Genomic DNA, 12,170 nt, shown 5'->3' on the forward strand with positions numbered 1-12,170 from the left:
AGATGGAGTGAACAAGATGGAAACAAAGTTCCTATAAAACAATGACTGCCTGAAATTTTATAAGGGCAACGCTAAATTTTAACATATTCAGTCTCCCTGCCAAAGGACAGAAAACAAATAACTGAAGAGATGTTTCTAATCTTTCTCTCTAGCTCACTGGTTCTCAAAGTGTGGACCCCCAAAGAGCAGCACTGGCATCACCTGGGGAAGTTGTTAGAAATGGAAATAATTGAACCCCATTCCCAAACTTACTGAGTCAGAAATGGGATGGAATTAACAATTGGTGTTTTAACGGGCCCTCCAAGTGGTTCTGTTGCTTATAATCAGGGTCTGCAAACTGGGGCTTGTAAGACAAATCCAGCCTGCCACTCGTTTTTAATAAAGTTTCACTGGAAAATAGCCACACTCATTCACTTACATATTGTCTATGGCTGTTTCCATTTTACCATGGCAAAGCTGAGTAGTGGCCACAGAGAGTCTATGGCCTTAAGTGTAAAGCCTTAAGTGTTTACTATCTGGCCATTAAAAAAAAAAAAAAGTTTACTGATCCCTGCTTTGACTTAGAATGATTTCTTCTTTAAAAATGCTGGTTTTGGTGATCCCTGGGTGGCTCAGAGGTTTAGCGCCTGCCTTCGGCCCAGGGTGTGATCCTGGAGTCCCGGAATCGAGTCCCACGTCGGGCTCCCGGCATGGAGCCTGCTTCTCCCTCTGCCTGTGTCTCTGCCTCTCTCTCTCTCTCTCTCTGTGTCTCTCATGAATAAATAAAATCTTTAAAAATAAATAAATAAAACTGCTGGTTTTACTCATCAGTGTATAAAAATGCATGGTTTCCATTTCATCTTACTTGGTTTATCATGCTATCAAATGGACTGGATTCACGCCTACTTCCTTGTACCTCAGTGATCCTGCCAATGGCTCTGGGTAACTTACTCTCCGAAGCCTATGTTACAGTACCAGTCTTTTGTTGAGGTGGATTCAGTACATAGCACTTTCTAAATTTATGAGTGCAATGCTAGATAGAGATGAAGATCAAACCTTACTCTGCATGAATGATTAGAGATATCCATTTCCAAACATACTCTGAATCAGAGTTTGCCTTCTTGAAATTAATACCTTCAGTAAGCTGACTACCTAAGTGCAGAAAAGGACAGAAATTCCTCTGCATGTAATGCAAGAAAAGTTGCATGATCTTTCCCAGATATATTTTTAGGGAATCACTAGGAAAGGCACAGTCCATGGACATAATCAACAATTTGTTATGATACAGTGCAATATAAATAAAGCTCCCTTTAATGGCCTGTTTCATGGGTATCTCTTATGGATGAATGCTAAGTAAATTAGATTTCAATTCTACCCTCAAACAATTAAGCAAAATGCTAATTATATCAATGGCTATGTATACTTTAGAAAAATGAATCCAAAGCATAAAGAATTTATCAGAGAAACCATCTCTATCTATTAACCCAAAGGCAGAAACACAGGACATACTGAGAACACAAAGCAGGCTTCCATCAACAATGTGGTGATAATTATAATGGTCAAGTCTAGCAAGCCATAAGCTAGGCTAGAAAAAGAGACTTCAAATCTAGGGAATATTTAATAACTTATTTGCTATTTTCTTAGTTACAAATTTTTCAAGCTACAAATGTAGTTTCTTTAGCTCTCCCCACAGTCCCAGAACTTTACACTCATTTTTGCCTAAATCAACCATGGATTAAAAGAAGAGGAGGAAGAAATAAATGATGTTATAAACATATATAAAATTATGATGAATGATTTTCTGTTCCCTCTCCAGGAGACACGAGATAACTCCCTTCTTGGGAGTTCTGACTCCTCCCTAAGACAGATATTCTGACAGATTCTAAAAAACATGTTTTCCATATACTTCATAGTTTAGTGAACTAAACCAATGTAATCCTCACTGGAAAAAAAAAAATCCACACAAGAATAGCAGTACTCTGAAATTTCAAAGGAATGTGAGTCGCTGGAAGCTAATCAAAAGAGTAAGAAGAGCTTTTAAATGAAGCAGTTTCTAAAAGGGAAAATCAGTAAAATGGTCTCTCCTTCCCCCAAACGTCAATGCCCTACAATCACCAACCCTTCCTCCCCCTCAAAAATCATCGCCATTTCAAGGTATGGAAGCATTAAAAGGGCCTAATGGTCTACATTTGTTAGATCATCGATTATACCTCACATAAGGGAAATAAGGCTATTTTTGAGACCTCTCCTGCCCAGGATCTGATGAAGCTGGCATTCTTAAGAATTCTGAATGATGAGGAGTTTAGAAGTTCACAAGTTTTAAGAAATTTACACAGATTTAAAAAAGAACTAAAGTACACATTTATATCTAAAATTGTGAAAATGTAAACTGCCTATCCCTAAGACTTTCTAAATGAGGAAATTTCTACATGATAGAGGGCAGTGTGGTGATCAAATTGAGATGCTACATTCCATGTTTTCCAGGTAAGAATTCTGGATTTTCCTTGAGTAGAAATGACTTACAGGAACTACTTCACAACTACCTATACTTACAATTTCTCAATTACATTGAGTTAATATAATATAGAGAGTATGCCAGCATAGAAAAGGATGAGCAAGCAATGAATGAAATTGAAATAATGTCTGGATCTGAACAACAGTTAAAAAGATTAAGTAGAGAGAGAGAGAATAATGATAATTGATTTATTTAGAGGGGGGGGAAACTTTTGGGAAACACTGCTTTAGCCTTTGAGTGAATATTAATTTTGTACAAACTAATGCACAATATGCACTACATTTTTATAGGAGCAAATAACAAGAGATCAGACTGATATATTTCTTCATGTAACCAAATAAAAGGGAAGCTCACAGAATCAGTACTGATTTAGGCCAAAAGAACATGTAGAACACAATAATGGATTCTAATGATTACCCTGAAATCATCAAGAAAAAGTTAACTCTATATGGCCTGATTTTTTTTGTGTGAAGTCATCCTTTCTCTGTAATGTGGGCCACACTGACACACTAGTACAATTCACTTACACAGCTCCCTCACACATATACTCAGGAGTTTCTGTCATTGTAGAGATGGTGAATAGGAAATCAGTGTTTCATTAGAGTGTAAATGTCACAACAGCGAGGATTTTTTTTTAAGATTTTATTTATTTATTCATGAGAGACACAAAGAGAGAGAGAGAGAGAGAGAGAGAGAGAGAGGCAGAGACACAGGTAGAGGGAGAAGCAGGCTCCATGCAGGGAGCCCGACACAAGACTCGATCTTGGGACCCTAGGATCACGCCCTGGGCCAAAGGCAGGCGCTAAACTGCTGAGCCACTCAGGGATCCCAGACAGTGAGGATTTTTGTGTATACTGTCCCATTTTCATGTACATTGTTTTGTGTACTATCAAACCAGAGGACCAGAAACCAAACTTATGACCATTTCCTATGAAAAGAACTTGAAACATTATTTATGCCTTGAAAGTCTCAACAGGTCACGAAGGATTAATATGTGCTTATGTACACCAAGTGTGTAAAGATAAGGAAGTAGTACATTTAGGAAAAAAGTTGCTTCAAATGCTAGCTTTTAGGTATTTGGAAATTCGACTTCCTGGGAGCTTACTGAACTACCACCATGCAGCAGAAAGGGGGAAATGCCACAACAGAGATTTCTATAGAGAAACATTCAAATTAAAGAAAATGTCAAAACTGGTTCAGCATTACATCCCAGCAAAGCTAACATCATGGCTTCAGAACATGACTTCCCTTAGAGTAGATTCTCTATGAACCATCCAAGCCATGGTGGTGTTGGTAAACTTCTGGGAAACTATTCCTACCCTTCGCATTGACCTTCTTCCCCACCCCCGCACACTCCCCCTGTAGAAGAAAGAGACTAGCATAAGGAAAAGCCTTATCTGAATTACCTGGTGCCGGGCTCGACTCTGGTCCAGAAGCTGTCGGGACTGAAGTTTCTGTTGTTCAAGCTGCTGCAGAGCAAAATGGAGTTGGTAACTGCCTGCAGTGGGGTGATACTTGTGCTGAGGGACCACCCCTGTAGCCTTGTTATACGCGTTGTTCTCTACCTCTCCCTCCCAGGCAAAGCCACCTGTTTGAAGGCTCCTGAAAAGAAAAGAAAGCAGATTTCTTAGAGAGGTTGTGTGAACGACCTAAAGGAAAAAAGAGAAATATCACAGGTATTTTTTCCTTTATAGAGCTAAATACAGTTTGGAATTACAAATCTCTTTGTGTGATAAGTGATCTGATTTATCACACTGAACTGCAGCTCCATGAAGTTGTACAAAGACAGGGTCTGCTCTGCTCTCCATTCTATTTGGAGCACTTATCCTGAGGTCTGGCACATGGTCAGTGTACCATAAGTATCTGGTGAAGGCTGAATAATTAAAATTGTAATTTCAGTCCTCTGTGAGGGCCACAAGGAATTCTGAGAGGAGCCAGGGAGCTTCAGATGCAGGATGGCATGTTAAATTTAAGGTAGGAAGTGAGGCACAATCATCTTCTCTAACATCAGCTTCAAAAGTATAGGGGTGAATTATACAGAATTCATAGTTTTTCTTAACCACCTATTAGTGAGCTCATGTGTCCATCATGGGATAAAACAATTGGTCTAGGAAGATCCTTTTCTCATTTTTCTAAATTTACTTCAATAGAGTCCCCGGCCAAGCTGATATTTAGCCTGTACATCTGAGGAAGGTGAAGGGCTGGTGGCCTTTGGGACTGTTCAAACCCACGCTATGTTGTTTGTTAAATACTCCTGACTCCTCGTTGCCCAGGTATCAAAATGTTAGAGTCTGGTGACCACATCTGTGTATATTTCAGCTGAAATCCTCACAACTACAGGCCTACACTTGTCCTCTCGGTCTGTTTCTTCCAAGTAGAAAAGTCCCCATTTATACCACTCCATACCGATTAGGATGGCAAGTATTAAAAACAAAACAAAACAAAACAAAACAAATGCTGGCCAGCATGAGGAAACATTGGAACTCTCATGCATTGCTGTTGGGAACATTTCTTGAAATGGTATAGCTCCTGTGGAAAACATTCTGGTAGTTCTTCAAAAAGCTAAACACAGAATTACTATGTGATCCAGGGATTCCAACCTCCCACCCTCCAGGTATATACCCCAAAGAATTGAAAGCAGGGCCTCAGATACTTGTACATCAACGTTTACAACAGCATTATTCCCAATAGCCAAAAGGTGAAAACATCGGCAGGTGAATGATAAACAAAATGTGGTCTATATATATAATGACATATTAGCCTTAAAAAGGAAAGAAATTCTGACATGCTTCAACATGGATGAACCCTGGGGACATTATACTAAGTGAAACAAATCTATCACAAAAGGACCAATACTGCATGATTTCACTTAGATGAGGTCCCTAGTAGAGTCAATATAATAGAGACAGAAAATAGAATGGTAGTTGCTGGGGATGAGGAGATAGGAAAATTGGGAGTTACTGTTTAATTAGGGCACTGAGTTTTACTTTGGGATGACGAGTAAGTCCTGGAATGGATGATGGTGACCGCTGCACAAATTGTGAATGTACTATATGCCACTGAATTATACACTAAGAAATGGTAAATTTTAGGTTATAAATAATTCCCTACTGTTTTTTTTTTTTAAAGATCCCCATTAATTTAGAATCGTCTTATCTGGCAGCCCTTTTTTCTCATATTTGGTTCTCTTCTGGACCTTCTTCAACTACTCTGTGGTGGTTTTTTGTTTTCCTTTTTGAAGTACAGTGACCAGAAAATTGTATACAGAAGAAACGGGGAGAAACAGGATGAATCTCATAGTGAACAATCTTACCCTAAGCCTGATTAACAAGGCCTGAAGAAAGGGAACAGTGCCTAATTGAAGAGAAATATTCATAGTGATTTAAGTCATCCTGCTGTTTTATTTGCTCTACAAATTTCCTTTGACGTGAGGGGTCATTTCAATGGCAAAGACGCAGCAACACTGGAGTAAGGTTATGCAGACCTTCCTGAGGCCTGACCTACAGGTCACCTTGTTATTTGTAGCCTGATTCCTAATGACCCCAACAGAGCCCTGGGAGAAGGAGCAAAGTAGAACGCCTGCTGAGTCCAGAAGCCCAGGCTCCTCTCTCCTCTGTGTTCTCCCCCATAGCTTCCATCACTTCAGGGGTCTGCTTTGGTTCCTCAGCCTCTCTCTGAGAGATTTCCAAATACCTCATCAGGGGTTAGGTCTGGGTATTGTATTCTGAAGTCCATGGATGAAAGGTTTTCTACTTACATAATCTCACCTCTAATAGGCTACATCCCTTGCTCATCTCCTCTGACAGTTTGGCTCACACAATTCAGTTGCACAATTACATACTTCCGGCTAATCTTCTCAGAGAACCTTACCAAAAGGCTCAGAGCTTGCTGATGAATTTTTCTGAGTAGGACACTTGATCTTCAGTGACCCTCAGTGTGCATGCTGTTACACAGTTAAGAAGACACATTCTTTCCTGAGGGGCTTCCAGAGGTATAGAGAAATATGGCAACCAATGACTGAATAGAAATAAGTGCCTGAATATGCAAATAAAATGTTCACATTATTCCACAAAGTGAAGTGTTGAATGAGAGTCAAACAGGAGTTACAGGGTGAGGAAAGAGAAAAGCTTAATGAAGAGAAGGTGCAAGAAACAACTAAGCTGGTCGGGGAACTGCTTCGGCTCTGAGTGGAAGGAGGGATGGTGGAGAAAAGCATCCAGGTATAAATGAAGAGAAGGGTGGAGGCAGGAGTGGGCTGATCCAATGAACAAATGAACACAAGGAAAGAGACAGATGAAACAAGCAGGAACTGCCTGGCTTGAATAACCGTGAGATTTCCATATCAGTTAGGGCAAATAACAGAATTTGGAATGAAACCATTACTTATGATAACTGCACTGAAAGTCAGAAAATCCATCAATTGTGATTCTACTTCCATTTATGGCTTGCTGGTTATAGAAGTTTCTAGCCACAAGTAGCAATCTAGACTCAGAAATTAGATATATTTTTTAAAGATTTTATTTATTTGAGAGAGCAAGTGCAAGCAAGAGGGAGGGACAGAGGCAGAAGCAGACTCCCTGCTGAGACTCGTCAGGGAGCCTGACTGAGGGGCTAGATCCCAGGACCCTGGGATCATGACCTGAGCTGAAGGCAGATGCCCAACTGACTGAGCCACCCAAGTTCCCCAGGAATTATATATTAAAGGATTTTTGTAACTCTGTTATAACTGTTATGTCAGAATTCATCTTATTCACAGGCTAAACTGGTTTTATTTTCTAGAAGCTGCTTTCATAACAGATATTCCTAGGAGGCATTTACTTTCAAGCCTTCTTGTTGTGCATCAGAAATAAGAGGAATGAGGCCCTCTTATGTGGAGACAACCAGGGACAGATTCTCAGGTGTATGTCCACGAAGTAGGGCTCTGTGAGTGGAAGGGGTAGAACAGCAGGTCACAGAAAGCCATAGAAGAGGCCACGGAGAAGAGGTTTGCTCATCTAACTGCACACACGGTGAACAGACCACATCATAAACTATGACAGTAAAGGCTGTTTTTACTCTCATCAGTAATCTAAGCCCAGTCTCCAAATCACAAAAGAAAGTTTTTTCAAGCAAGTAGAAACTTTTAGCAGAGGCAGAAATTTTTATAGGGCACCTCTGGATGGGGACAGGAGTGCTCAGCTGTGTCAGGCAACATGGTGAGTGCCGCAGGAAACTTTGCTTTGGGTGCTTTGAGTGATGGTGGTGGTCCTCAGGCCACGGTATCTCACAATTAAAGCATGAGCCTTGGAGGTTTGTACTATGTAAGTTCTACAATGACTGACTTAGAAGAAGTCAGGTGCATACTCATTTGGACCTCACTGGAGTTTACATATCTCCATATTCCTTTCTGTGGCATCTAATAGTTACCATTTCTAGTCAAAATTCCATCCCATCTCCCTGAACCCCGATTCACTGCAGTCTACTAGTAATACATTTTCTACTCCCATCAAAAATTTAAGCTTTAATTATTCTCTCTAGTTTTTATATTATTCTTTGCTCAATATAAGATATAATATTGTATGTATTCCCTGCAAATAATTCCTAAGAGTTTTGTATTATTTCTAGAAGAGAGTAGAGAGAGCCAAGAAAGTTAGCTATGGAAATACTCAGAATGTCTACCATTTGACTCAAATTCAAAGATTTAAAGTGAACTATGTTGTATTTCACTTTTACCACATATGTAGCTAATGGGCACCAAATGGCAAATTCTTCTGAACATCACTTTCTCTCATTAGCCTGTTCATTTAGAACTTCATCTCACTTTCTATATTACACTGTGGCATGGCACTGTGGCATAGCATGGCAAATGTTTCTCTGTAACAGCCCTTCCTGTAGCACAGCCCCGAACTCTAGCCAATAAATATTTTCTCCTTTGCTTTACTATCTGTTCCAAGAAATGGGTGTTGGTTTTTATACAATGGAGCACTGTTTTTTGTTTTGTTTTTTTTTTTTTTTTTTTTTGAGGCACGGGTTTTTATACAATACGTTGGTTTTTAGCAAAGCAAATCTCATCAGGCAGTTGCACTCTCCATGAAGATATACTTCCAGATTTTGTGAGAATCATGTGACTTCACAAGAGTGTAGGGTAAGAATAAGGCACAGGAATGTGACAGTCATAGAGTAAGTGTGATCACACAGTCCATTTCCCCAGCCTCCTTCACCCAATACCAACACGACTTGAGCTACCATGTGTAGGGAGGGTTGGGAGGAAGTGTGTGAGTATAGGTATTAAGGAGAGCAGAGGCTATAGTTTGTCTATAAAAGACTTTGAGACTGAGAAGAAGCAGTCATAGCATCCAATTAAGTGCTGCAAAGATGCTGTAACTGATGAAAATCTCACACATGACAGAAGGGCTCCTGCAAGCAAAATGAAGCAGTGCTGGCCATTATTAGGAAGCCCTGAGATCAGAAATGCATCATGCAGGGATAGGGGGTGGTGGTGTGGAGACTTCTCTTGGCTTAAAGGGATGTTTCCATGACAAAGTTAAGAGTGAATGCATGGAATGTTGTGTGTCCCATTCCCAATGCCTACCAGGACCACTGGAATCAGGCCACATTCCCAAAGGCCACACAGGGAAGAAAAGAATAAAGCAGGGTCTGCTCCTCTGGGGCCTTCATTACACTAACTTCTCTGTGCTTCAACTATTCACATCTGTGAAATGGGGCTACAACCATAAGCACCTATTCCAAGAGCTGTGGGGGTTAAAGGGCTAACAGGAGTAAAAGTATTGGCACACAGGAAAGGCTCCAACAGTCTATCACCACCACAAATATTACTATTATTACTACTCTTCCCCCTACCAAATGATTCCATTTCACTGCTGCCCTACAGTCCTTTGAGGTAATATACAGAAACATAAACTCAGTCATTCACCATCAGAGAACTCTGTGTTACCAAGTTAGCACAATCCAACCGTCAGCACAGTATTAGTTGTGAAGTCAACAGGGCTCCAATTTACTAAAAAGAAAAGCTCTGCGGAACAGTATTATTATTATTATTAACAGTATTACAAAGTGTTATTATAATTGTGTTGCATGCTATATGCGGAGGACTAGGACAGGTTATCTGGAAAAGGATAAATTTGCCTCCTCTTCAATCCAATAAACAGTGGAGGCGGCAGAGGCACATACATGCATCTTTTTTCTGCTCAAATCTACTTCCTGCTCTTCCATCAGAGCTGATCGTTCTTGCCTTCTTCTAGCCTTTACTGGTGGTCTAAAGAAAGGACTGTTTATACTCTTTCCTGTCCTAACATCCTCCCCAAGGTCTTTCAGCCTGGCCTCCATCCATATAAATGTAGTGGCTTCCTTTTTTCTGTTCTGGAGGGGGCTCCACACAGAGTCAGAGTGAACTGCACAGACCTCTGGGATTTTCCTTCAAAACTCCTAAGCTCAGAGTCCTACTCTCCACTCTCAGAAATAATGAACTAGAACCTTCTTGGTTTTAATGTCACTCCCTCATTCTCCATCCTGGATTGTTACCTCTCCTGTAGTTAAATCAGAGGCAAAGCCCAAAAAATATTTAAAAGCATTTTTTGGGATTTCTGCTTTTGAGCAAGCTGTAGAAAATTTTAAGAGACCATCATTCCTACCTTAACACAAAGAACAAGCTGAATAAACTGCTAAATCATACTTATTTCAAACCCAACAAAATGCTGAGGACATACAGAAACCTAAATGAATAAAATTCCAGGAAGTGAAGCAGCCTTAAGCTTTCAGCCAAGATGGACCTCTGGGAGGAGGAGGTATCTGCCACAAATAAGGGTTAAGGTACAACCACCTAACTTTTGACAAACTCAATACCTGCATAGGGGATGGCATGATATATTAGATTCCTTGAAGCCCAGCCACAGAGTGAGTCTGCAGACACCCATCAATTCTTCACCAAGTGCATGGGGAGACTGAAGGCTGGGGACAGGGCAGGAGACTTACCCAAGTCCCTTACAGAAAAACTGTGTATATTACTCTTTGACTTTCACAGAAACTCAACAAGTGGTATTTTGTCATTAACAATAAACACCATGAGTTGTTTTCCTTTAAGTGCTAGGTTCACTGTTTATTTTTGAGAAAATGTCTGCCAAACATCTAAATCTGAATAACCAGAGTTCCTCTATCAGTTGTTTTTCCAAGTAAAAACATTTAATGAAAAAAGCAGGGCAGCCCCGGTGGCGCAGCGGTTTAGCACCGCCTGCAGCCCGGGGTGTGATCCTGGAGACCCGGGATCGAGTCCCACATCAGGCTTCCTGTATGGAGCCTGCTTTCCCCTCTGCCTATGTCTCTGCCTCTCTCTCTCTCTCTCTCTCTCTCTCGTGTGTCTCTCATGAAAAAATAAATTTAAAAAATCTTAAAAAAAAAAAAAGGAAAAAAGCAGCTAGTTTGGACTCTAACTCAGTCACCCAAGAGCTTTTCCTTGAGATGACAATCACACAGTATGCAGAAACACTCTACGCGTACATCCTATTTTGTCAGACAGAACAGTAAAAAGATATGTAATTCAGAGTTGAGATTTCATAATTATTACTGCTTAACACGAATTTCTTAAGTAGCTCTGGCATTTCTCTTGTAACTACAAATGTTCTGGTGGTAAAGATTACTACTATAGTTTGGTGCAATGGCCTTAATTTGTGCTAAGGCATGAGGAATTTTATAAAAACACCATTGTTTTTGTACCATGTGCAAATGTCAACATAGTGAAAAAAGGCAAAAAATGTCTTTGTGCTACTATAAAAACTGTTTTGACCCTACTGGCTTCCTAAGAGGGTCTTGAGAATGAACACCTACCCTGCACCCCCAGATCCATGAACAGAACTTTGTGAACCATAAACCTGTAGCAATAGAGTCTGGGGACAGGAGGGAAGAGAGCACATTGGAAGAGGACTCTGCAGACACCAAAAAAGCTGACATCTAAGATGAAAAGCAGATATCCTTGCATAGTTCAGAAAACTGGCCACATGGTTTAAAGCATAAAAGGGTGCTCCCATCCTGCTCTCAAAACATCTGAGGCCAGAGGTGAACTGGAATCTCACTAAGGTTGCAACAAAGTCCAGAGTCAGTTTATTATCAATTAGATCAGCTAAACCACTTCTCTTCCTGCCCCTCTTCCTCACATTTGCAGCCTGAGAAAAGGATAAGCATGTCTTTTTTGGGGGGTGGGAGGGCAAATAATATTTACTTAAGACTGATTTTACAAAGTCTTTTACGAAGCATACAATTAATAATTATAAAAGTCATGCAGAAGCAAGAAAATGTGACTCATAAGAGAAAATAGTCAAGAGAAGGGCACTGAGAGATGGCTCAGATATTGGACTTAGCAGACATGGACTTCAAAATAACCATGATAAATATTTAAAAGGGTCTAGTGTAAAAGGTAGGCAACATGTATAAACAACTGGGGAATTTCAATAGAGAGATGAAATTTATTTTTAAAAAGGACCAAACAAGAATTCTAGAAATGAAAAAATATAAAATCGGAAATGAAGAATTCATTCAAAATGCTAATGGCAGACTGAACATAATAGAGGAGAGTATGTAACATATATAAAATTTGAATCTCAGAAGGAGAAGAGAGAGAATGGAGCAGAAGGAATCTTTCAAGAGATAAAGGCTAAGAATTTCCAAAGCTGTTAGAAGACATTAA

The 12,170-nt window shown here is 40.0% G+C and overlaps 1 protein-coding gene across 12 annotated transcripts in view; it reads right to left on the reverse strand.

The window, feature by feature from the left end:
* Nucleotides 1–12,170, reverse strand: part of TTLL5 (tubulin tyrosine ligase like 5) — a 280,483-nt gene that overhangs the window by 82,098 nt on the left and 186,215 nt on the right. For all 12 annotated transcript variants that reach the window (XR_008661655.1, XR_008661656.1, XM_055304059.1 and 9 more), the window contains one exon: nt 3,901–4,096. Coding sequence is in view for 10 of the 12 variants with exons in the window: in XM_055304059.1 (XP_055160034.1) it covers nt 3,901–4,096 (196 nt within the window). In the remaining 2 variants the exon portion in view is untranslated. The remainder of the gene's footprint in view (nt 1–3,900; nt 4,097–12,170) is intronic.

The sequence above is a fragment of the Nyctereutes procyonoides genome, unplaced genomic scaffold, assembly GCF_905146905.1.
Source record: "Nyctereutes procyonoides isolate TBG_1078 unplaced genomic scaffold, NYPRO_anot_genome, whole genome shotgun sequence".
Taxonomy (NCBI): domain Eukaryota; kingdom Metazoa; phylum Chordata; class Mammalia; order Carnivora; family Canidae; genus Nyctereutes; species Nyctereutes procyonoides.